The sequence below is a fragment of the Tupaia chinensis genome, unplaced genomic scaffold, assembly GCF_000334495.1.
Source record: "Tupaia chinensis unplaced genomic scaffold, TupChi_1.0 Scaffold000591_1, whole genome shotgun sequence".
NCBI classification, from domain to species: Eukaryota; Metazoa; Chordata; class Mammalia; order Scandentia; family Tupaiidae; genus Tupaia; species Tupaia belangeri.
In genome coordinates, this window is record NW_006160107.1 from 1174915 (window position 1) to 1197837 (window position 22923).

Consider the following 22923-nt stretch of genomic DNA (forward strand, 5'->3'; position numbering starts at 1 on the left):
TGTAAAGTGAGTGGAAGGCTCCATAGTGAGGAGAGGCTGGAGACACAAACAGGGAGAGCCCTGCTGGAGATCCTCCACAGAAGAGGCAGTGAACACGGCATAGGTCACAGATTCTGAATTGAACAACCAGGAATTATATTTTTGAAAAAATTAACTATATGGTAATATCTGTTTGGTTTTTCTTTTTAAGAGGTTTTTGCTTTAGGGCATGTGTGCTTGCCGGAGAGAGACAGACAATGAGAAGGAAAATGACACCCCCCTGAAGGGAAAGCCATGCTGTAATCCCTTCTCCTCCATTCTCCTTTCGGGATCTTGGGCACACACACACATGCACCCGGCATGAGTTTAAGCCGCCGGATCTGGGACTCAAACTGCAGTCAGCCATGTGGGAATCCAGTGACACCTGGTACACCATGATGCTATGTGGTAATACCTTTGACTTAACATGCACTGCATTCACACTGGGAAAGGCCGTTTTTCACCCTGCAAGATGTGGAGTGATTAAATGTAATTTTGAAAAAAGAAATAGGTTTGAAGATATAATAATAAGGAGGACACTTGTAAATACAAGACTGTATATGAAGGTGGTGATTAGGGGGTGGGTAGGAAGGACTCGGGAAAACACATTTAGTAGACACAAGAATGGAAGGCTACCTGTTGAGGATTAGGTATATGGCAATATTGTGACTTAATGTACATGCACTGCATGCATGCTCTGAAAAACCTTATTGTATACTCTAAAGATGTACAATCATGAAGTGTAAAAAAGAAATCATACAATAAAAAAATTACCACACAAAAAAGCTGCACTGAAATGTTTTATAATTACTTATCATTTGTAAATTTTGCTGTTCATGCAAGACTTCTAATTTAGTAGTTTAGACAAATGTACCTACTTCTGTTTTTGAACTTTACTTGTAATTATTTCTGTTAAATTTCTGTGTCTTCGCCACCAGCACCCCTTCCCCTCAGCCCCTCCGTCAGTTCTTGTCTCCTAGGAGTCATATCGCCCAGCAGGTGCGCTGCATGTCGGAGCAGAGGGAGAACTTGGTTGATCTCACTAGGGCACTTTTTGATCTAGAAATTGTGACTTGAAATCGTAAATACTCATTTCCAACCCAGTGAAAAGTAGGAAGCAAACAGTGCACCGGAGATGAGGGTACACATCTACTTTACTCCTGGCTTTGTTACTAACAAGGCGGTTTCCTTGGTTAAATAATTTAAAATTATTGAACCTCAGTTTTCCTCTGTAAAATGAAATATTTGGCCTAAAAGGATTTCTAAAATTCTGTGGCTTTTGTATAGTACATTGTACTCCAAATAAGAATTTATGTCAGCATTGTGCTATACAGATGTGGTTATTACTTTTCAAGATAAAATATATACTTGTCACATAAATATCTTGCTTTCTTTTAATAACATTAATGACCATTTTGAAATCTTCAGTTTTCAAAAGCTTGGTCTTTTGAAGTAAACCCAAAGAGTAGTTTAAATAACCACTAAGTTGCTGATTCAGGATGCAGGATGCCTGCTGTTCGCTCCTTCTGTCTGTTTTAGGGAGCATGTGCAGTCTTAGTCTCTACATGTAATCTCAAAACCCTTCACATACCGTGCTTAGTATTAAGCTAAATATCTTTTATAGAAAATCGTCTGTCATAGTCGGAATGTTTCATTCTTGCCAAAGGTCATTTCCGTTTTGCTGTTAAAGGACATAGGAGTTGAGTATACTTAGAGTTGTTTCTACAGAACTTCGAAGTTTCACGTTACTTTTACTGAGTAAGGACTAGATCCTGTTTTCTTGCTTTGTTTGAATGTTCAGTTAGCTTTGATTATATGTAGCCTTGACTTTAAAATTGGTAGTATTAATGGATCTTTTGAAACCGCAAACTTATTACTTGTAAGCTTAACTATGAAATAGCAACCTATACTTAGAAAACTATAAGATGTTCGGAATGATTCCTGAGGAGCTATTATTTTAAAATTGCTGAACTTGCAGTCAACATAAGTATTCGATTGAAGATGGACGTCTTAGCTCAGTTTTCTTGTATTTATATTTCAAAACAGAATATAGTTTTGGAGGCGGTCTTAATGTAAATCTGTCCAGATCTCAAGAGCTGTCCGTTGCATTTTTCCTAGTTGGTAGTCAGTCTTCAGCTGTGTAATGTGACCTGTGGAGCTGTATCTCCTATGCACTTAGGGGTGCTGTGACCTCACCCTGCCCAGTCTCCAACCTCATTGTTTACTAATCCTTTCTTGTCTACTGCCACCTTCCTCTTCTTTGAATGTATATATTTTGTCCTTGAGAAATGACCTTTTTATTAGTTTTTACCTAGGTATGAAATGCTCTTCACTAAATTCTTCGATGCCCAGCTCCTTCTAATGAGATTTCAGCCTAAATGTTACTTTGTTCGAACTCAATCTGAAATCGCAAAGCCATCATCATGCCATCTTCCTGTTTGGTTCTCTGTGGCATACCTGCCACTACCCGAGAATTTTCTTATTTTTTTGTTTCTTGTTTCTTATTGTCAGTGCCTGGCACATGGCAGTTACTCAGCAAATAGTTTAATGAACGGATGAACTAAAATTAAACACAGCTTCTTTTATTTGACATTTCTGAAGAAAAACAGCCATCTTAATTTATTAGTGTCTAGAAGCTTATTTGAATGTTTTGCCATTAAATATTACCTTTCATTCTGTAAAAGGTTTTTAAGCAAATTGTCAGATCACTTCAGCTAATGAAAATGTTTTACATTTTGTTTTCTATAACATTCCCATTTGTTCTGTTTTGTCATTTAGATTAATTGGAGGATCTGACAACAAACTAATATATAGACATTACGCAACGCTATATTTTGTCTTCTGTGTGGATTCTTCAGAAAGTGAACTTGGCATTTTAGATCTCATTCAAGTAAGTTAACACTTGCCTCTTACTGTCTTAAAAAATAGTCTGGCATTTATGTTTTAAAAGTTGTATGTTCTAAAATTATGTTTTGTTTGGTGAGAAATAAAATGTTCCATAGTAGAGGCTGGGTGGGTAAAAGATGGATAGAGGAGATTTGGGTGGAAACAAGCAAACTAATTTAATCTGATTGAGATTAATCACAGCTAATTTCATCCTGCCCTTTTTCCTCTTTAAGTTACTGCAAGGATCTCAAGACTTATGGGTCTCTTCCCACATGTATCCAAATCTGACCCTAAAACCTACCTCTTTCTGTCTCTTAAAAATCTCCCATTATGTCCTTGGAACTCAAGGTTCTCTTTGTTTTAAAACTCTTCTTCCGTTTTACTTTACCTGCTGCTCTAAGTTAAACACTGCTTTTCAGACAGTAACACTGCTCTCGACCTTCTCAAGTAGGTAGGCTTTTTTCATTCCAGTGGACCTGGGGGTATGCTCTTGGCTGCACGTTGCTTTTCCAAACCATTCTCTCTTTTAAAACATGTCCAGATTTTATCTCATGTTTCAAACTGTATTACTCTATCGTGTGGTTATAGTCATCTCTCATTTCCACCTCCCATTCACTGGGAATTTGTCAAGAGCTATGAAAGGTCTGAGATTTTGCTCTGCTTGCAAGCTGACAAGTTAACACAGTTTCATGGATGTTGGCAGAAGATAAGGGACTTCTTGGGCCATGAATGTATTACTAAGAGCAAACTTATTAAGCAAAGTAAGAGCATTTGTTAGCACTGGCTCCCCAGTTCCCAGAAGGTGATGTGAGGGGCCAGGTGGTACCCTGTATAAAAAGTGGAGTAAGTTGCAGGTGAGGAACTCCCGATTTAGAGAACTAGAACCTTTTATAATCGATAGTAAGCTTGTCTGTTCTCTGGGAGGAAGAGATGATCTCTTTCTTGCAGGGGTGTAGGTAAACCCATCCTTTCTCCTACAGGGTGACAAAGGCTGTTTTCTATGGTTGGTTGTCACGGAAGCATGCTTGAAAAGAGAGCCCAGAGCACAGTCAGTGCCTCTGCTCACAGTATGTGCAGAAACACAAGGTCCAGGGGGAACTTTCTCCTAACAAATTTTGGTTCTTTTTTCCCCCCCAGATTTACTTCTTTTTTCTTCTTTTTTAAACATTTTGACAGAGGGCAAATGTGCTCACTGAAGAGAGAGAGAGGAGGAAAGGGAAAAAGCACTTCCTATGGAGAATCATCGTGCTGTAGCCCTTTGTCCACTTCTCCCTCCTTGCAGGATTTTGGGTGGACACACACGTGCCCAGTTCTCAAGCTGCTGGGTCCAGGATTCAAACCACACAGTTGGCCATGTGGGATCCAGCTGCCTTAATCACCATGCCACAAGCTGGCCCTCAAGTTTATTTCTCTAAGGACAGGCACCCCAAAAATATGTCCATGTCACAATCTACCCCCAGTTTCAGCTTGCCTGAGTCATGGATGCTGTGTCAGGTGTGCTCAGGGAGATCCTAGGACTAGAACCCAGGACCTTTCCCATGTGGGTCAGTTGCATTACTGCTATGCTACTGTCTGGCCCCAGAGTTTGATTTTTATAATAGATCACTGACATCCCCTCCAATATTATTTGTGTCATAATTTTTAGTAATTTCATTGTTCATGTGTCTAATTCTTCCAGTATCATGGTGTCTCCCAATCTGGAGCATCTGTCCTCTAATGAACTTTGGCCTCTGGGCCATATCACATCTCTTCACTTCTGGGCCCGTGTCAGTATCCAAACTGCAGCCCTACATAATGTCCCCTTCACACTCCCTCTCTCCACCACCTCCTACCTTTTCTTGTCACCATTTGGGCCTATTGGAACCCTTAGTTTTTTAAATGTACCTTTTTTTTCTTTTTTTTTTTTTTTAAGGTATTTTGCCAAAGAGCACATGTACTCCCCGGAGAGGCAGACAGAAACAAAACGAGGGAAAGTGAGAAATCACCCTCCAGGAAGGACGGCCATGCCACAGTCCCTTTTCCATTCTCTTGGGATTTGGGGCGTGCGTGCACATGTACCTGGCGTGATTTTCAAGCCGTTGGCTTTGGGACTTTACTGCGATCGGCCACATGGGAGTCCAGCTTCTTAACCACTACACTGCCTACTGGTCCCAAATGTATTATTTTTTCACTGTCCCTGATCCTGCTTTCCCTGATCTTACTTCCCTTCTCTAGCCTAAACTCCGTGGTCAGTCACAGTAACGACAGTGTTCTTTAGACGCAGCTCCTTGCCCTTACCCATACATCTCGTCGTCCCTGGAGGGAAAATGTCACCATGCTTACTGGTCTCAATCTCACTTCATGAGCCCTTAAATCAGCCAGTCTTTAATGCTATCCAGCAGTCACGTCGTTATCTCCCTGATCCCTCTGCTCTCCGTACTTCCTCTGCAGTCCACAAATAAGACCGAAGCAGTCAGAAGAGAACTTCCACAGGCTCCCAGTACCTGCTCAGCTATTGCATCTCCACCTGTGTACTTAGCCTTGTCTCCCAGCTAAGGCCAGGGCACCCACTCATTTACTCGTTTTCCCTTATCATTCTGGCAGTTCTTCATCCTGGATCGCCATTTTTCCTCTGTCTCCTCGATCATTCCCGCTAAACTACAGTGTGTTCTCTCGTCTTGTCCGGGGCCAGCAGGTGGCATGTGGCTAAGGCGCTTGACCGCAGTTCAAGTTGTACTTGCTGATTTTTGTACCTAGAATGTTCTTCCACTTGATATTCCCATGCCTAGCTCCATCATTCTTTCATATGTCAACCTAGAGAACCTTCTCAATATGGTATTTTGGTTATTTTCTAAAAAAATTATCCAGCTATTATTTTCTTACCTCTTTTCCGCTTTTTTTTTTTTTTTCTTAGCACCTGTCACTTATCTAATATGTATTTGACTTAAGTTATTTTTTTCTGTTTATTTACTTAAATATGCCAGAGGGCCTGCCAGGAGTGAGGAAGGGTGAGAAAACACTCTGCCCCATGGGGAATGGTCCACGTTTCAGTCCCTTCTCCATTTCTCCAGCTAGGGTTTGGGGCATGAATACCTGCACGTGAGCCTGCCGTGTTTTTCAGGCTGCCATGTCCAGGACTTGAACTGCACCATCAGACATATGGGGTTCAGCCTTGTAATGCCACTTCACTGTTGGCCCCTTTATTTATTGCCAGTTACCTTCTATAAGAAATGCAAATTCTGAAAGCCAGGAGTTTTGCTTGTTTTGTCCACTGATTTGCCCCAGTGTGTAGAATGGCGACTGCTAAATAGGAGGTCTTTAACAGATAATTGTTGAATTAATACTGTATTTAGTGCCTCATATTTAGTGTTCAGTGCAGCATAACTGACAACAAAGCTCAAAGGTTAATTAGAAGATTAGCTAGAAAAATAAAACACAGTAGCTACTGGACGGTAGTAACAGTTCATTTTTGCTTTTGGTTTTTTTAGCCGAGTGCCCACTACATTGGTTTGTTTAATTTGTGAAAATCATTAAGCTCTCTATACTCTTACAATTTTTGCACTTGGTGTGCAATACTTCTATAAAAAGTTAAAAAATTAACTTTGCCACAAAAAATATAGTTGTGACAACTAATTGTATCATGATTAGGACTGTCATGAGGGAATAGGCTATTTTTATGCTTTCTTTCTCCTCCTAGACAGTGCAGAAACATAGGGGCATAGTTTAGATAGGCTGTAAGTTCGAGAAAGCTGTATGTGAAGAAAAGTGTTCTTTGTCAAATAAGTTAAATGATTTTGGAGTAGCAGGAAGGAAGCATGGTTTAAGCTTTAATGAGTGTTATAAAATAAATGAGAAATTAACCTAAGTTAAAATCTTAGGTAATAGGGACCAGCAAATAGCATAACGATTACATCACTGGACGCCCACGGAGTTGACCACAGTTCAAGTCGCAGACCTGATGGCTTGAAACTTATGCCAGGCGCATGTGTGTGCCCAAAGTCCTGGGAGGAGAATGGAGGAGAAGGGATTGTGATATGGCCATCCCCGCGAGGGAGTGATTTCTCACACTCTGTCTCTCTGTCTCTGACAAGAACACACCGTATAGCAAACATTCCTCTTAAAACTTGTGGAACAAAGAACTGAGTTATTATCTGCTGCTGCTGCTGTGTTTTGTATCCTGTACTGGACTGATGTGGGTAAATTCAACTTTCAAACAAAGGGGGATGTATAGTGATTAAATGTATAATTTTTTAAAAAAATTAAAAACTTACTAAACGGAAAAAGAAGAAATCTTAGCTAATAATACATTTTATGTAACATGTTTTCACTAAGGCTTTCAATATTAGAAATTGTTAATAAGGCGGAAAAAAGGATAAGTGATAAGAGGAACTAATATATCACAATTCCTTTTTTAAAAAACATAATTATTTAACAGTATATTTACTTTTTTTTTTTTTTTTTTTTAATTTCAATTGGACCTGAGAGGGACAGAGAGAGAGAAAGCAAAGCTGCCAGGACCGAACCACAGTCGGCCACGTGGGAACCCAGCACCCTTAACCACCATGACACCTGCTGGCCCCCTTTTTTTTTTTTTTTTTTTTTTAATTTGCTCTGTACCATTTGTGCTCACTGGAGACAGACAGAGAGAGAGAGAGAGAGAGAGAGAGAGAGAGAGGGAAAGTGAGAGAGTGACCAGGCTGCAGTCCCTTCTCTTTCATTCTCCTCTTGGGAGTGTGGGCATGTGCATGCACACACGCCCAGCCTGTCTTTTAAGGCAGCAGGTCCTTTGAACTGCTTGGTTGGCCATGTAGGATCCATCTGCTTTAACTACCATGCCACCTATCTGGCCCCACAGTTTGTTTTTTGTTTTTGTTTTAAGGTTTTTGCCACAGGGCACATATGGTCCCTGGAGAGAGATAGAGAGAAGGAAAGTGAGAAATCACCCTCACGGGAATGGCCATGCTGTAGTCCCTGCTCCCAGGATCTGGGGCTTGTACGCACAGGTACCTAACATTATTTTCAAGCCACCAGGACCAAGACTCGACCTGAAGTCAGCCATGTGGTAATCCAGTGCCTTAACCACTACGCCACCTGATGCCTGTCCCCCTACAATTACTTTTTAATGTGTAATTCTCAAACGAGACTTTGAAGGGGAGCTAGGAATCTTGGTTACTTGAAACCACAGAGTAATCATGGCAAACATTCCTGGTATTATTTTTTTAATTCATGGTAGTGTAGAAGATACATTTTTCATAATATTGAAACCTCTAAGAGGAGACTTCAAATAAATTTTGAGTTTAAGGTAGATATGCCCCATGTTCTTTTGAATATGTGTTTACTTTCCTTCTAGGGATTACATGAGAAACATTGATACATTTTGTTTTATTTTATTAAAGGCTTTTCTAGTTAAAAAAAAAAGAGCAACCAGCAGATTGCATAATGGTTACATTGCTGGACTCACATGTAGTCGTCCATGGGTTGAGTCCTGGACCTGGCAGCTTAAAACTCACACTGGGCATATGTGCGTGTGTGCCCAGGATCCAGAGAGGAGAATGGAGGAGAAGGGACTGTGGCGTGGCCATCTCCTTTGGAGGATGTTTTCTCACTTTTTGTCTGTCTCTGTCTCTCCAGCAAGTACATGTGCCCTATAGCAAAAATCTCTCACAAACAAACAAAATCACAATTTTTACTCACACAGTATATGGATTAGTAATAATTAAGGGTTAATCATATATTGCATTCCTTCTAACTTTATTCATTATTACATTTCTTGGTTTATCCCATGTAGGGTGTTGTTAATTCATTATTTTATTTCGGGGAATCTTCGTATTGTTATAGAAAATGATTTTGGCATGTAATTGTACTTTTTGTTTCTCTCTCAGGTATAATACATTCTAAAACACTGTTTTGTAATTTACCTGAGCTAGTAGAGTTACAGGCAGAAAAACAGGAAAAAATATTTTGTTTGTAGAGAAATATTCAGTTGAGAAAGATGAAAATAAATGTGCATTTTCCTTGGGGTTAATAGGAAGTGTTAGCACTGATTATTATTTTATGTAGGTGACCCTCCTCGTTATGATAGAATAGTTGTTATACCTCAGAAAGGAATTAGATGGGCCAGCAGGTGGCATGGTGGTTAAGGGGGCTGGACTCCAGATGGCCAACCTTGATTTGAGTCCCAGACCTGGCGACTTCTCACTTTCTCTCTCTCTCTCTCTCTCTCTCTCTCTCTCTCTCTCTCTCCCTCCCCCCCCCCCCTCTCTTGTGTGTGTGTGTGTGTGTGTGCATGCATACATGAATGAATGAATGAATGAATGAATGAATGAATGAATGAATTTTTAAAAAAGAAAGAAAGGAATTAGATGGGGAGTTGCCAAAGAATGAATATCCTACATCACATTTGAAATAAACTCTACCATGTGCTCATAGAAAGTGGAAACTGTATCTGGTGTCTAGCAAATTTGTTAGTATTCAAACACTGAGAATTTGTTTTGATTTTAGTTGAACTTCTCAAAAAAAAAGATTTCAGGAGAATTGTGTCATTTTCCTGTTAACATAGGCTGGGACTGTGTTACTGTTTACAGACCTTATTTAGTTAGTACCTACTGACCCACTGTGTCACTAAAAAGAAAAGTTCTTCAGTTTGCCTTGTAGCCGCCAAGTGTGTCACTCCCATGAGCGGATGGAAGGTCTGCAGTTGCTGTCTTTCCCTCTGATTATCAGTTCATTAAATGCTTATGAGGGAGTGCTGGGCATGAATGAGCCAGTCCCTCCAAAAACACTGATTGAATGAACAGAAATGGGAGTGAGGAGCTCATTGTTCCCACTTCAGTCTCACCAAACAGCTATTCAGAGCTTACTTGGAACTGACTTGACTCATTCATCCTCTAGTTTCAAGAAAGGTAACTTCAATGAAAAAAGTAAAAGTAGAAAATTATAAACCAAGAGAGTTTAGGTCAAAACTACTTGATATTATGTATTCTTTAGAGAACTGATCAAGAAAATTTATCATCAGCATGTTAGCTACTAAACATATGTTTATAATTTTTATATTTTAAAATTTTAATATGTAAAAAGATACCATTTAAATGATCCTTGAATGCATATGTTTTTATGATTGTTTCTAAAGTTGTCAATACGTTGTCCCAAATCTGACTCTAGCTTATGTAAAATCTGGAAGAGGGCACTATTCGTAAATTCCATATGGAATTTAGGGACCATTAGCGTAATGGCTGTCGGTGGACTCCCATATAGCCGACCACGATTCGAGTCCCAGACCTGGTGGCTTAAACTCACGCTGGGCACATGTGCATGCGTGCCCAAGATCCCAAGAGGAGAATGGAGAAGGGATTGTGTCATGGCCATCCCCGCTGGGGGTGATTTCTCGCTTTCTATCTCTCTGTTTCTCTCTGTCTTTCTGGCGAGCACACACACCCTGTAGCAAAAACCTCTCCAAAAAAAAAAAAAAAAAACTTCCATATGGAATTTATACCAGTGTGTCACTCAATTGTATTATCAGCCTGTTTTCTTTTGTTTCTTTTTTAGTTCCTTGTAAGCTGGAAAAAGGCATGATTGTTTCTGATATATACTATTTTAGTGGGATACTGACTGCCATAGAAGCAGACTTCAGAGTTAATGTTACTGCTAGCTTCTCAAGGATTCTTTTCTGTTGTAGCATATCTTCTTTGGAAGTGTTAAAATATTTACAGGGTTAGAATAGAAGTTTGTTAAATATTAATGTTGAGTTTGATTTATTTATAAGTGGTCATATTGTACTCAGTTTATCGTGCCAACATACAAGCTCACTGGTTCTTACTGTGTTTTCTCTGTCACATGTAACAATGAACACAAGCCTCAGTTGTGTTTAGTTTTAGTTAGTAAATGACATTGAGAACTAACAGCTTAACTTTCCTTTTAGGTTTAGAAAGATATGTTTTCCATGGTGTTAGAATATGTATTTAAAGCCATGTGTAGTCTTTTTCACTGATGTAGTACTATTAGACTAACTTTTTGTAAAATTATTTTACTTGTGGCTGCTAATGCTGATTTAAAATGATAATGAACAACCTGCTTAATCTTTATAGACTTTGAAGTTTTACACCTGTAAAGTTTGCTTATTTCAATGTGAGGCCTACAGTCTTCATAATGTTGTTTAGATCAGAGAATTAAAGCAGTCTGGTATCTCAAGATGATAAAAACCTGCTGTATACCAGTTATGCAAAGGAACTTCAAAAAAAAAAATCTATGTAACATAGAACTGAAGTACAAGTTTATTTTGATACCAAAAAATGTGGAATCTGTACTTAGGTTTTTCAAAATACACATGCTTATGAATATTTTAAAGACTCTTGTAACTTTGGGCAAGTTTTTAAATCTCTTTGTACCTAAATTTTTCTCCGCAAAATGTGGGAAATAATAATACCAACTTATAGAGTAAGTATAGGGATTTTAAAAAGATATTCGCTAGGTAATAAACATGTAGTAGTCAGTAGTTTTAACTAACATTATCTAATTAAAGCTTATGTTTGTGGGACCAGCAGTTAGCGTAATGGCTATGTTGCTGGACTCCCATTTTAGTCGACCGCAGTTTGAGTCCTGGACCCGGTGGCTTAAACTCACGCCGGGAACATGTGCACATGTGCCCAAGATCCCGAGAGGAGAATGGAGGAGAAGGGATTGCGGCGTGGCTGTCTCCCCTGGGGGCTGATTTCTCGCTTTCTGTCTCTCTGTCTCTCTCTGGCGAGCGCACGCGCCCTATAGCAAAAATCTCTCAAAAAAAAAAAAAAAAAGAAAAGGGAACCAGCAGTTAGCGTAATGGCTACGTCAGTTAGCGTAATGGCTATGTCGCTGGACTCCCACATAGTCGACCGCGGTTCGCGTCCTGGACCTGGTGGCCTAAAACTTACGCCAGGCGCGTGTGCGTGCATGCCCAAGATCCCGAGAGGAGAATGGAGGAGAAGGGATTGCGGCGTGACCATCCCCCCTGGGGGGTGATTTCTCGCTTTCTGTCTCTATGTCTTTCTCTGTCTGTCTGGCGAGCGCACGTGCCCTATAGCAAACACCTCTCAAAAAAAAGAAAAAAAGAAAAAGAATAAAGCATATATTTGTAAGAAAGGCATAAAAGGTTTTATTTCATTAGTACACAAACTGAATTAGATAAAGATGTCCTTTTATCTGTCCACCTTTCTCATTTATAGGAGCTTTTTTGAATCTTTTCCTTCTATATGTTGTGTAATGGCTTGGAATGAATTTTACATGGTGACATGTTTATGTGCTGAGAAATAGTTTTGAATTGGGGAAACTCGTAAGCCATGAATACTTCAGTAAAGAAAAATCCACTGATCTTCCATTGATCTCATAGCAAATTATGCTGGTCTACTGAGCAAGCCATGGGGGTATGCCACTGAGCCGCCCTATCCTTGTTCTCTGTTACTATGAGGATAGGTCCTTGAAAGCACCTTCTCAGTAGCGTGATGAATATGCTGTTTATACCTTGGTTATCTAGAGTTTACTCCTCAGCTATCTGGGTTTTTTTGTTGTTGTTTGTTTGTTTTTTGTTTTTTTTGGAGAAGTTTTTGCTATAGGGCGCGTGCGCTTGCCAGACAGACAGAGAGAGACAGAGAGACAGAAAGCGAGAAATCACCCCCCAGGGGGGATGGTCACGCCGCAATCCTTTCTCCTCCATTCTCCTCTCGGGATCTTGGGCACACACGCACATGCGCCTGGCGTGAGTTTAAGCCACCGGGTCCGGGACGTGAACCGTGGTCGACTACATGGGAGTCCAGTGACATAGCCATTACGCTAACTGCTGGTCCCTGTCATTGTTGTTTTTAAGAGAGAATTTTGCTACAGAGTACATGCACTTGCCAGAGAGACAGAGAGAGATAGAGCTAGAAATCACCCACCAGGGGATGGCCACACCGCAATTCCTTCTCCTCCATTTTCCTCTCAGGATTTTGGGCACGCATGCATGTGCACATTCCTGGCATGAGTTTTAAGCCGCCGGGTCTGAGACTAACTGCAGTCAGCTACGTGGGAGTCCAGCGACATTACCATTATACCATCTGCTGTTCTTGAGAATTGTTGGAAAACCAGCTCCCCAGCACTCGAGGATTGTGGGTAGTTGGCGCATAGTTGGCGCTTCCGTGTCGCGGCACAGAATAAGCCCCTGGCCCTGTGGGAAGATGAATTCTGGTGCAGTTCCTCTTCTGGAGAAGGAGCCTTGGCCAGTGGCTCATTTTCCAGGCAACCCAGAGTGAATGCCCAGGATTTTTCTTGGGAAATCTGCTTCCTATATTATGTTATGTTAGTAGAATATTTAAAACTTTCCATTTCAGTCGAACTCGTTTCTCTCATATGTGTTGGAAACTCCCCCCCCCCAAAAATTCTATAAACAGTTTGAATTAGACACTGATAGAGTCATTCGGGATTCCTGAAACTCTCCCATCTCATTTTTATGGTTGAGCAGTGTAATCTCCAGTCACTGGAAATACAATTACTGCTGCTTGTACATTGCTGGCTGTTCATGATAACCCTGGTATCAAACTTGATGATACTCATTTTTCCAATTTAGCTGTTTTATTGACATCCCAGCAGTCCTCTCAGAAGGCATCATGATGTGAAGTTGGTGTGTACTGTCAGATAGTATGAGTTTGAATCTTGGCCCTTTCACCTAACAGTTGTTAACTTTGGGGCAAATCTAGCCCAAATTCACTTTTCTGTAAGTATAGATATTTATACCTACTTTTTCATAAGAATTAGAGCTAGTAGTTATAAATAACCAGCAGGATTAATAGACAATTTTTATTGCTTCCTTCAGAGTGATGAAGAAAGCATTTTGGAACTCAAGTAGTTAATGTCAGAATTTTAAACCTGGAAGCAACTTAGGACTTATTTTTTTCTCCTTCAGTGTAGATTTAAGAGAGAAAGACCTAGCTTACATTGGTGTTTCCTTTGACGTAAGGTCATTTATTATTTCTTAGTATGAACATAGAGAAAGAGAATACTCTTTAAGCTTGTTATTTTTTGTTTATTTGTTTTTTAGGTTTTTGCCGTAGAACGTGTGCACTCGCTGCAGAGAGACAGGAAGATGAGAGGGCAAGTGTAAAACCCCCCCAGGGCAGATGGCCAAGCCACAGTCCCTCCTCCTCCTGGGATTTGGGCACGCACACACCCATGCCAGTGAGTTTCAAGCTGCCAGGTTTGGAACTCTAACTACAGTTGGCCTTGTGGGAGTCCCACACCCCAACTGCTACACCAACAGGCCTTTGAACTTAGTTTTTATTGAATGGTTTTTTAGAATTTTTTTTTATTTTCCTTCAAATTATTTCAGACTTGTAAGACTGACAAATACAGCCAAAGAATTCTTGCACCCCATTGTATTCACCTAGACTCCCCAAATTTAACATCTTCCGTAACAAAAGTACAGTTACTAAAACCAAGAAATTAATATTGGTTAAATACGATTAACTAATCTGTAGACCATGTTTTAAAATTGGTCAGTTGTGGGCCAGCTAGTGGTGCGGACTGTGCAGTTCAAGTCCTGGACCTGGCGGCTTGAAAGTCACACCAAGCCTGTGTGCATGTGTGCCTCCAATCCCAAAAGGAGGGAGTGAAAGAGAAGGATTGCAGAGTGACCATTCACCATGGGAAGTGCTTTCTCGCTTTCCCTCTCTTCCTCTCTCCGGTGAGTGCACAGGTCCTCTGGCAAATTAAAAATAAATAAACGATAGAATAAAAATTGCCCATTGTTCCCTGAATGTCATCTCAGTAAGAATTTAACCCACACTCATTCAGTTTTCATGTCTCCTTAGTCTCCTCACTCTGTAACAGCTCTCCACTCTTTGTCTTTCGTTCATGTCATGTCTTTGATAGGCTGCTCCTTTGTGAGTATTAGCCAGTGATTTTGGAGCATATTTTTCGATTGGGTTTGTTTCTTAACACTTCAGGTTATGCATTTTTGCATAGAGGTTGTGTTATGTCCTTTTCAGTGATCATATTAGGAGGTACCGAGATCAGTTTGTTCCATTGTGATATTTACTTTGATCACGTGGTTAAGGTGAGATCTACCAGGTTTACCTACTCTTAAGTTCTGTTTTCCCTTGTGCTAATAAGAATCTTATGAGGAATATTTTGAGATTATATAAATATCCTTTTTCCTTCTTTTTTGTTTCCTTAGAGATTTTTGCTATAGGGCATGTGCACTTGCCAGAGAGACAGAGACAGGAAACGAGAAATCACCTTCCAGAGGGATGGACACGCCACAGTCCCTTCTCCTCCATCTCCTCTTGGAATTTTAGGCATGCACACATATGCCCAGCGTAAGGTGTAAGCAACTGGTGTCCAGGATTTGAACTGCGATCAACTAGGTGGGAGTCCAGCGTCGAGTCCAGCAATGTAAAACCATTATGCCAGATGCTGGTCCCTAAATACTCTTTTTCTAAACATAATATTTGTTCATTAATTTTAATTTCTATTGTTAATATTTGTCTAAAAGAATTATTTATGAGCTGGCCCTGTGGCCATGTGAGATATCAACATAGATAACTGAATGGTTCAATTCTTGACCCAACAGCTTGAAAAATATGCTGGGCCTGTGAGTGCATGTGCCTGGATCGCGGCAGGGTGGGGAAATGGAGCGGGTGGGAGTGCAGGGGGCGCCTTCTCCGTCTCTCTCTGGTGACTTCATGTACACACTGATACATTTTAAAAATTATTTGTGGTGTTTACCAAATGGTAATTTTTCTCTCCCGGCCTTCAGTATATATTAGTTGAAAATCTGTAAGAAAAAGCCTTTTTTTTTTGAAGAGGTTTTTGCTATAGGGTGCATGTGCTCGCTAGAAAGACAGAGAGACAGAAAGTGAGAAATCACCTCCCCAGGGCGGATGGCCTCGCCACAGTACCTTCTCCTCCATTCTCCTCTTGGGATTTTGGGCATGCATGCACACATGCCCGGCATGAGTTTAAGCTGCCAGGTCCGGGACACTCTGTAGTCAACTACGTGGGAGTCCAGCAACATACCCATTACGCTAACTGCTGGTCCCAAGCTTTTTAATATTTTTATTCATTTTATTTTTAAGTCTATGCTCAAAATCTCAATAGTATTATATTCAATTATAGGTAGAAAACTATCTTTCAAAGTCAAGTAACATTTTGAAAATCAACTTTTGCTTGGAAGTTTATAGTCCTAACAATTTGTGCTAATTTGTTTAAAATTTTTAATTTTACTTATTATTATTTTTTAATTTGACCAGAGAGAGCACGCGAGACATAAAGTGAGAAGGCAAGCTGCCATTTCTAGGACTCAATCCATGGTCGGCCCTATGGGAGTCCAGCACCTTAACCACCACACCACCTGCTGGTCCTGCGTTAATTTTTTTTTTTTTAATGTTCTTGTAAGTAGCTTTTGTGCACAGAAGGAAACTATTCAGATGCTACTTCCATTTATAAAATTAATGTTTGATTTATTAACCTTAGACATTCAGAAACCTAGTTCATCAGACTTACAAATCAGCACACAAATCATAGGAAGTCCCTTCAGAGGAAGTGAAGGGCCACAATGTAAGTTAATTCCCTGTAGTACCAGCAGTCCTTGTGTCGCCACTTCTCGTGGCTCGGTGATTACTGAGATCAGTTGACATGGTACAATGTAACGCAAGGAGTACCCATATTTTAAAATGAATTTATACATTTACTTATAGATTATTAATTATTTTCTCTTTGTTTTGTTTTGGATTTTTGCTGTAGGCTGTATGTGCTCTCCTGAGAGATACAGAGTGAGGAAAGTGAGAAACACCCCTGGGGAATGACCACACTGCAGTCCCTTCTCCAGTCTCCTCAGGGTTTGGGGTACACACCCATACACCAAGTTTATTTCCCAAGCTGCCAGGTCTGAGACTCAACCATGTGCTCAGCCATGTGGGATCCAGCTATCTTAGGCACCACACCACCTGGTTGGCCCACATATTTTATTTTTTTAAGCATAAATTGACAAACTTTCTGAAATTATTAAATATCTCTTAAAACTAATAAAAAAAATTGCATTATGATGACTCTTACTAAGTTATCTTAAATATTCTAATACATCCTTCAGTGTGGTCACATTCTTTAACTTTGAACTTAAATACAGATCACAGTTGGTTATCTGCTATATATTTGAAACTGGATTTATAAAAGTCTAATGTGTTAGATATTCTTTCTGTGCCAAATTTTCCCCCCAGATTTTTGCCATAGCGCTCATGTATTCAACAGAGAGAAGGAAAGTGAGAAATCACCTCCTGGGGGGATGACCATGCTGCAGTCCCTTCCCCTTCAAATTCTCATAACAGGATTTTGGGCATGAACGCACACACACCCAGTGTGATTTTCAAGCCACTGGGTCCAGGACTAGAAACACGGAGTTGGCCATGTGGGGATCCAGTGCCTTAGTCACTGAGCCACCTGCTGGTCCCTATACTAAGTCTTTTAGGATTTAAGTATTTAAATGCCAACTATGCAGGTTTTTTTCATTTAACATTCAGATGTTAATAATGTAGGTTTACTTCATAATTGTTACTTTAAATTTTCCTGGTTTAAAAAATTACTTAATAAGGCGGCCACTTTTTAGTTTTGGAGGTTATCCATTCACTTAAGAGGCCCTGACTTGATCCTGAGTGGATTCTTTGCTGACACACACTGATGGGGGAGTACTGGGAACAGGCACATAGAGAATTAGCTCCAAGCCCCCTCCCTCGATTGAGGTCCGAGTAATACGTGTTAAAGTATGTACATAAGTAGTAGGACTTTTTTCTACTTTCAGAAGTGAGCACAGACGATACGGCTAACATGATTCACCACTTTACTTATATTTTCCATTTTTCTGCTCTCTTGAGATAGTTAAATGTCTTCCTCCTGGTTCCGAAGGCACTCTCAGAACTTTCCATTGGATCCTCTAGTCTTTTATTCTCTTGAAATTTTATCCTGTCTCTCATTGTCCCCAAATCTGGCTGGTCTATAATTCCTATGGATTGAATTGAGTATCTCACCATTTTGTCTGATTTTATGTTCTAGCACTAAAACCTTTGAGAATTGGTGAACTATAAAGAAGGCTGTGGGGACCAGCAGTTAGCGTAATGGCTGTGTCGCTGGGCTCCCATGCAGTCTAACACGGTTTGCGCCCCGAACCTGGTGACTTAAAACTCAGGCCAGGCGCGTGTGCGTGCGTGCCCAAGATCCTGAGAGGAGAACGGAGGAGAAGGGATTGCGGCGTGGCCATCGCCCCTGGGGGGGGGATTTCTCACTTTCTTTTTCTCTGTCTCTCTGTCTCTCTCTGTCTGGCGAGCACATGCGCCCTATAGCAAAAAAATTAAAAAAAAAAACTCAGACCACTAGAAGGCTGTGAAAACCCTGTGGATTCTACTTATTTCTTTTTCTTCACCTAAAAGAAAGTTATAAATGAGTTTTTGGTTTGTTTTTATTTTTAAACCATAGGACAAATGCACCCTCCAAAAAGAAAAAAGACAGGGAGCGAAAGTGAACAGTCATCCCCAGAGGGATGGCCACGCCTCAGTCCCCCTCCATTCTCTTTTCAGGGTTTGGGCACACACACAGGCACCTGGCATGATTTTCAAGCCACTAGGTCTGAGACTCTAACTGTGGTTGGCCATGTGGGAGTTCAGCACCTTAACCACTGTACCACCTCTTGGCCCCATGAATGGAATTTTATATCTTTTTTAAAAAGGAATGATTTAACTTTATTATTTATTTTTAATTTGACCAGAGAGGGACAAAGTGAGACAGAAAAGGAGAGGGAAAGTGAGAAAGCAGGCTGCCAGGTTCAGGACTTGAACTGTGGTTAGCCATGTGGGAGTTCAGCACCCTTAATCACCATGCCATCTGCTGGCCCCTGCAATTTTAACTCTTAATAGTAGGTATTTATGAGTGGTAGAAGTATAGACAGTTTAAATTTTGCTTTATGCTTTTATGAACTTTTCCAAATTCTCTAGACACTTCTTAGTCAGTACATTAAAAATAAAGGACTATTGGTTGTTGTTTGAGGAATATGAATAGTGATTAAGAATGTGGGTTCTGTGAAAAGGCTTAGGATTTGATGAGGCCTCTACCACCTGGCCCTAAACAGCAAGGAAACCTTTATGTTAGATCACTCTTCTAAACATGATTGATAATGAAAGCACTTACCACATGAGACCACTGTGACGCATCAAATAAAGTCACCTATTTACAGTACTTGGGCAGGTGGCAGTGTCACAATAGTATATGCTCAGTAAGTGGCAGCAACTGTTCACCTCCTTTTAAAAGGAAAGAAATCACATAAGAACCGTTGATGTAAACTCTTTCAAAATTAGTATGACATGATATGCTAGACAGTCTTTCATCAACTTTTTTTTTTTTTAATAAGGTTTTTGCACTTGCCAGAAGTAATAGGGAAAGTGAGAAATCACCCCCCACCAGGGATGGCCATGCCACTGTCCCTTCTCCATTTTTTCTTGGGGTTTTGGGCATGCACACACATGTGCCCAGTGTTATTTTCAAGCCACAGGGTTCAGGACTTGACCCGTGACCAGCCATGTGGGAGTCCAGCACCTTATACTACACCACCTATCGGTAGTGTCAACAGTTGGATATGTATTAAATGCATTGATATGATAAAAGCACAATAAATACCTGTTTTGCTAACATAGTCATTGCTAGCACATGAGAGTCAAGGTCAGGGTTGGGGGAAATCCAGGCTAAAATCCATTCATAGGCTGAAGTGTTTACATCCCATCCCTTAAAAACCTTACTTTGAAGGTTCTGAATATTATACTCAGCAGAACATATTGGATAGTGTGCCTAGGCTAAATTCACAGTTGTTCTTCAAAGGTAATTGGTCTGATTTTAACTTTAGTCTGTCCTTCTGTAGCTCTGTTGCTATATTCAGTATTTTTAGTGGTATTATTGATTCTTGGCTTAAGGTGAACAAAGATGTATCTTTCTAGAATATCTTGATGGTGATTAAAAATAATAAAATTTTGGGACCAGCAGTTGGCGTAATGGCTATGTTGTTGTACTCCCATGTAGTCAGTCGCGATTTGAGTCCCGGACTCAGTGGCTTAAACTCATGCCAGGCACATGTGCGTGCATGTGCCCAAGATCTCAAGAGAATGGAAGAGAAGGGATTGCGGTGGGGCCATCCCCCCGGGGGATGATTTCTCACTTTCTGTCTCTGTCTTTCTGGTGAGCGCACACGCCCTATAGCAAAAACCTCTCCAGTAATAAATAAATAATAAAATTTAGCTCTGTCTTGCAGTATGTCAGTTTAACCTTTTCGTTATTATAGATTTGAAACAGCAGGTTCTAGTCCTCTTAAATTTTAACAGAAGCTTCTAGACCCAGAAGGAAATTATTTTTTTAACCTAAAATTCCTAAAGGGAATATATAATACTTATAAATATCTATGTACCATGTACCCAACACTGGAACATCCACATGCCAACTGTATTATTTAAGGATGTTTTGTGGCATATCTTTTTATTTTACCTTACAGACATTTTTTCCTCTGTATTTGTATAATATGCTGTTGGTTTGTCAGAAAAGTCATGGTGCATTATTTTTCTTTCTTTTTTTGGAGTTTTTGTTATAGTACACATGTGCTCACCAGAAAGACAGAGAGAGACAGAGAGATAGAAAGCGAGAAATCTCCCCCCAGAGGGGATGGCCAAACTGCAATCCCTTCTCCTCCATTCTCCTCTCGGGATCTTGGGCATGTAAGTACACGCGCCAGTGTAAGTTTAAGCCACCAGGTCTGGGACTTGAACCGTGGTCAACTACATGGGAGTCCAGCGACACAGCCATTATGCCAACTGCTGGTCTCATGGTGCATTTTTGCATAGAAAAATATGTCATGACTTTTCCAATGACCCAGTAGTAACCTGTATTGAGTACTTTCTTTTGAGAGATACTGTTTTAAACCTTTATAGTTATTCATTGAGTCATTAAAACAACTCTGGGACAGGTCCCATTATTATGCCCAGTTGAAGAAATTGAGGTTTACAGTTAAATAACTCGCCCTAGATCTCAGAGTTAGAGGCAAAGGTGGAACTGGAGTATAAACGTGCTAGCCTGTGCTCCTAAGCACTGCGTGCTCTTCACGAGGGCCAAGGTGCCTTGTAGTGCGTCTCTGTTACCCTTGGTAGCCTGGACATAGACTTTTAATTAAAGGTAAAGGAAACAGAAGTCGTGCCAGTGGAAGAGCACGGGAAAGGAAGGCTCTGGAAGTGCCACCTTTCTGACTATTTTATATTTAATTTTGAAATACTAGGTAATTATTAAAATAAAAACTTAAAGTATGATTATTTTAGCAAATTAAAATTAATTTTTTACCCACTAGCCTTTGAATTCTTGAGGGTAGAGAATAAGGCTTTGGATTTGTATCCCTGTCACCTGAGTAGCTATTTGGTAATTAGATACCAGATATATTGAAATTGGCTTTAAATTTTATATCCTTTTTTAACAGAACACAAGAGGGTGCTATTTACCATGTCATTTTTAGATCTTGCGTTGCTCTGAATAATGAGACAATAACTTTATTATTATTTTATTGTTCTGGTTAGAACCTCCAAGGCTCTTCAATTTATTTTTTTTCTTGATTTTTTTTAATTAAAATTTAAAAAAAATTTTTTTTATCTTTATCTATTTATTTATTTATTTTTATTTGACCATAGAGTGAGAGAGAGAGTGAGAGAGAGAGTGAGAAAGCAAGCTGCCAGGTCTGGGACTGGAACCAAGGTCAGCCCTGTGGGAGTCCAGCACCTTCAACCACCACGCCACCTGCCAGCCCCTTTTTATCTTGATTTCTTTACTCCTGTTTGTAGATTATGTATTTGGTATTGGTGACTTCACCAGTGTGTATCCACTGTGGGGCTGTGGCTTTCTAATTATATTAAATAATTTTTGCTAAATCCAAAGAAAACTATTGTTTCATTTTTGTTATTGTCTTGCGTTTTCAGCAAACATGGTATTGGAGTGCTTCACACTTAAGAATTCTTTTCATAGATTAAGAACATGTGTTATGGCCAGCCGGGGGCATGGTGATTAAGGCACTGGACTACCACGGCCAAGTGGGGTTTTAGTCCTGGACCTGGCACCTTGAAAATCATGCCAGGAACTTGTGCGTGTGTGTCCAAAATCCCAGGAAGAAATGGAGGAAGAGACATTGTATTGTAGACTGGCATCCCTCCGGAGAAGTGATTTCTCACTTTTCCTCTGTCTGTCTACAGAGAATATACATGTCCTATAGACACACACACACAAAAAGCTTTTTTTAAAAAAGAAAAGAACATACAGTTATAATGACAGTTTGCTTAATCTATTTAGTCCTAATTTTCATGGGTGATATTGCTCTGGTTTAAATATGGAAAATGGTTTTCTCCATGTTAACAAGCAGATCACAATGTCTTGGCAGCCGGAACATGTAGTTGCCTCACTTTCATATTGGTAGTTATCAGGGGAATTAGAATTTTCTATTTCCGGGACCAGCAGTTAGTGTAATGGCTATGTCGCTGGACTCCCACATAGTCGACCGCAGTTCGCATCCTGAACCCAGTGGCTTAAAACTCACACCGGGCGCGTGTGCGTGCGTGCCCAAGATCCCTGGAGGAGAAGGGATTGCGGCGTGGCCATCCCCCCTGGGGGGTGATTTCTCGCTTTCTGTCTCTCTGTCTCTCTCTGTCTGGTGAGCGCACGTGCCCTATAGCAAAAACCTCTTAAAAAAAATCCAGAAAGTTAGACAATTTTAACATTATTTTATGATTTTGAGATTCAGGGAGCTAAGTGATGTTCAAAGTCACATAGGGAGCAGTGGAGCAAGAATTGGTTTCAAACCATCTGTCTATAGCCCTGTAACATATGGGCTATTATTAAGGCAGGCTGTGGTTATTACCACTCCACGTTCACATGTGGCACATTTAATGTTCCCAAGAAAGTTTTCTTTCTCTGAATTCCACTGATTTTTTTCCCTTTTTGGGTAGAGTCCAGGGGGAGGGAGAAAGACAAATAAAGATG

The 22923-nt window shown here is 40.3% G+C and overlaps 1 protein-coding gene across 1 annotated transcript in view; it reads left to right on the forward strand.

Annotated features, from left to right (window-relative positions):
* The window catches only part of AP3S1 (adaptor related protein complex 3 subunit sigma 1), a 46942-nt gene that overhangs the window by 2913 nt on the left and 21106 nt on the right, over positions 1-22923 (forward strand). Inside the window, exon 3 of the mRNA XM_027775667.1 lies at positions 2797-2908. Within this exon, the coding sequence (XP_027631468.1) occupies positions 2797-2908 (112 nt within the window). The remainder of the gene's footprint in view (positions 1-2796; positions 2909-22923) is intronic.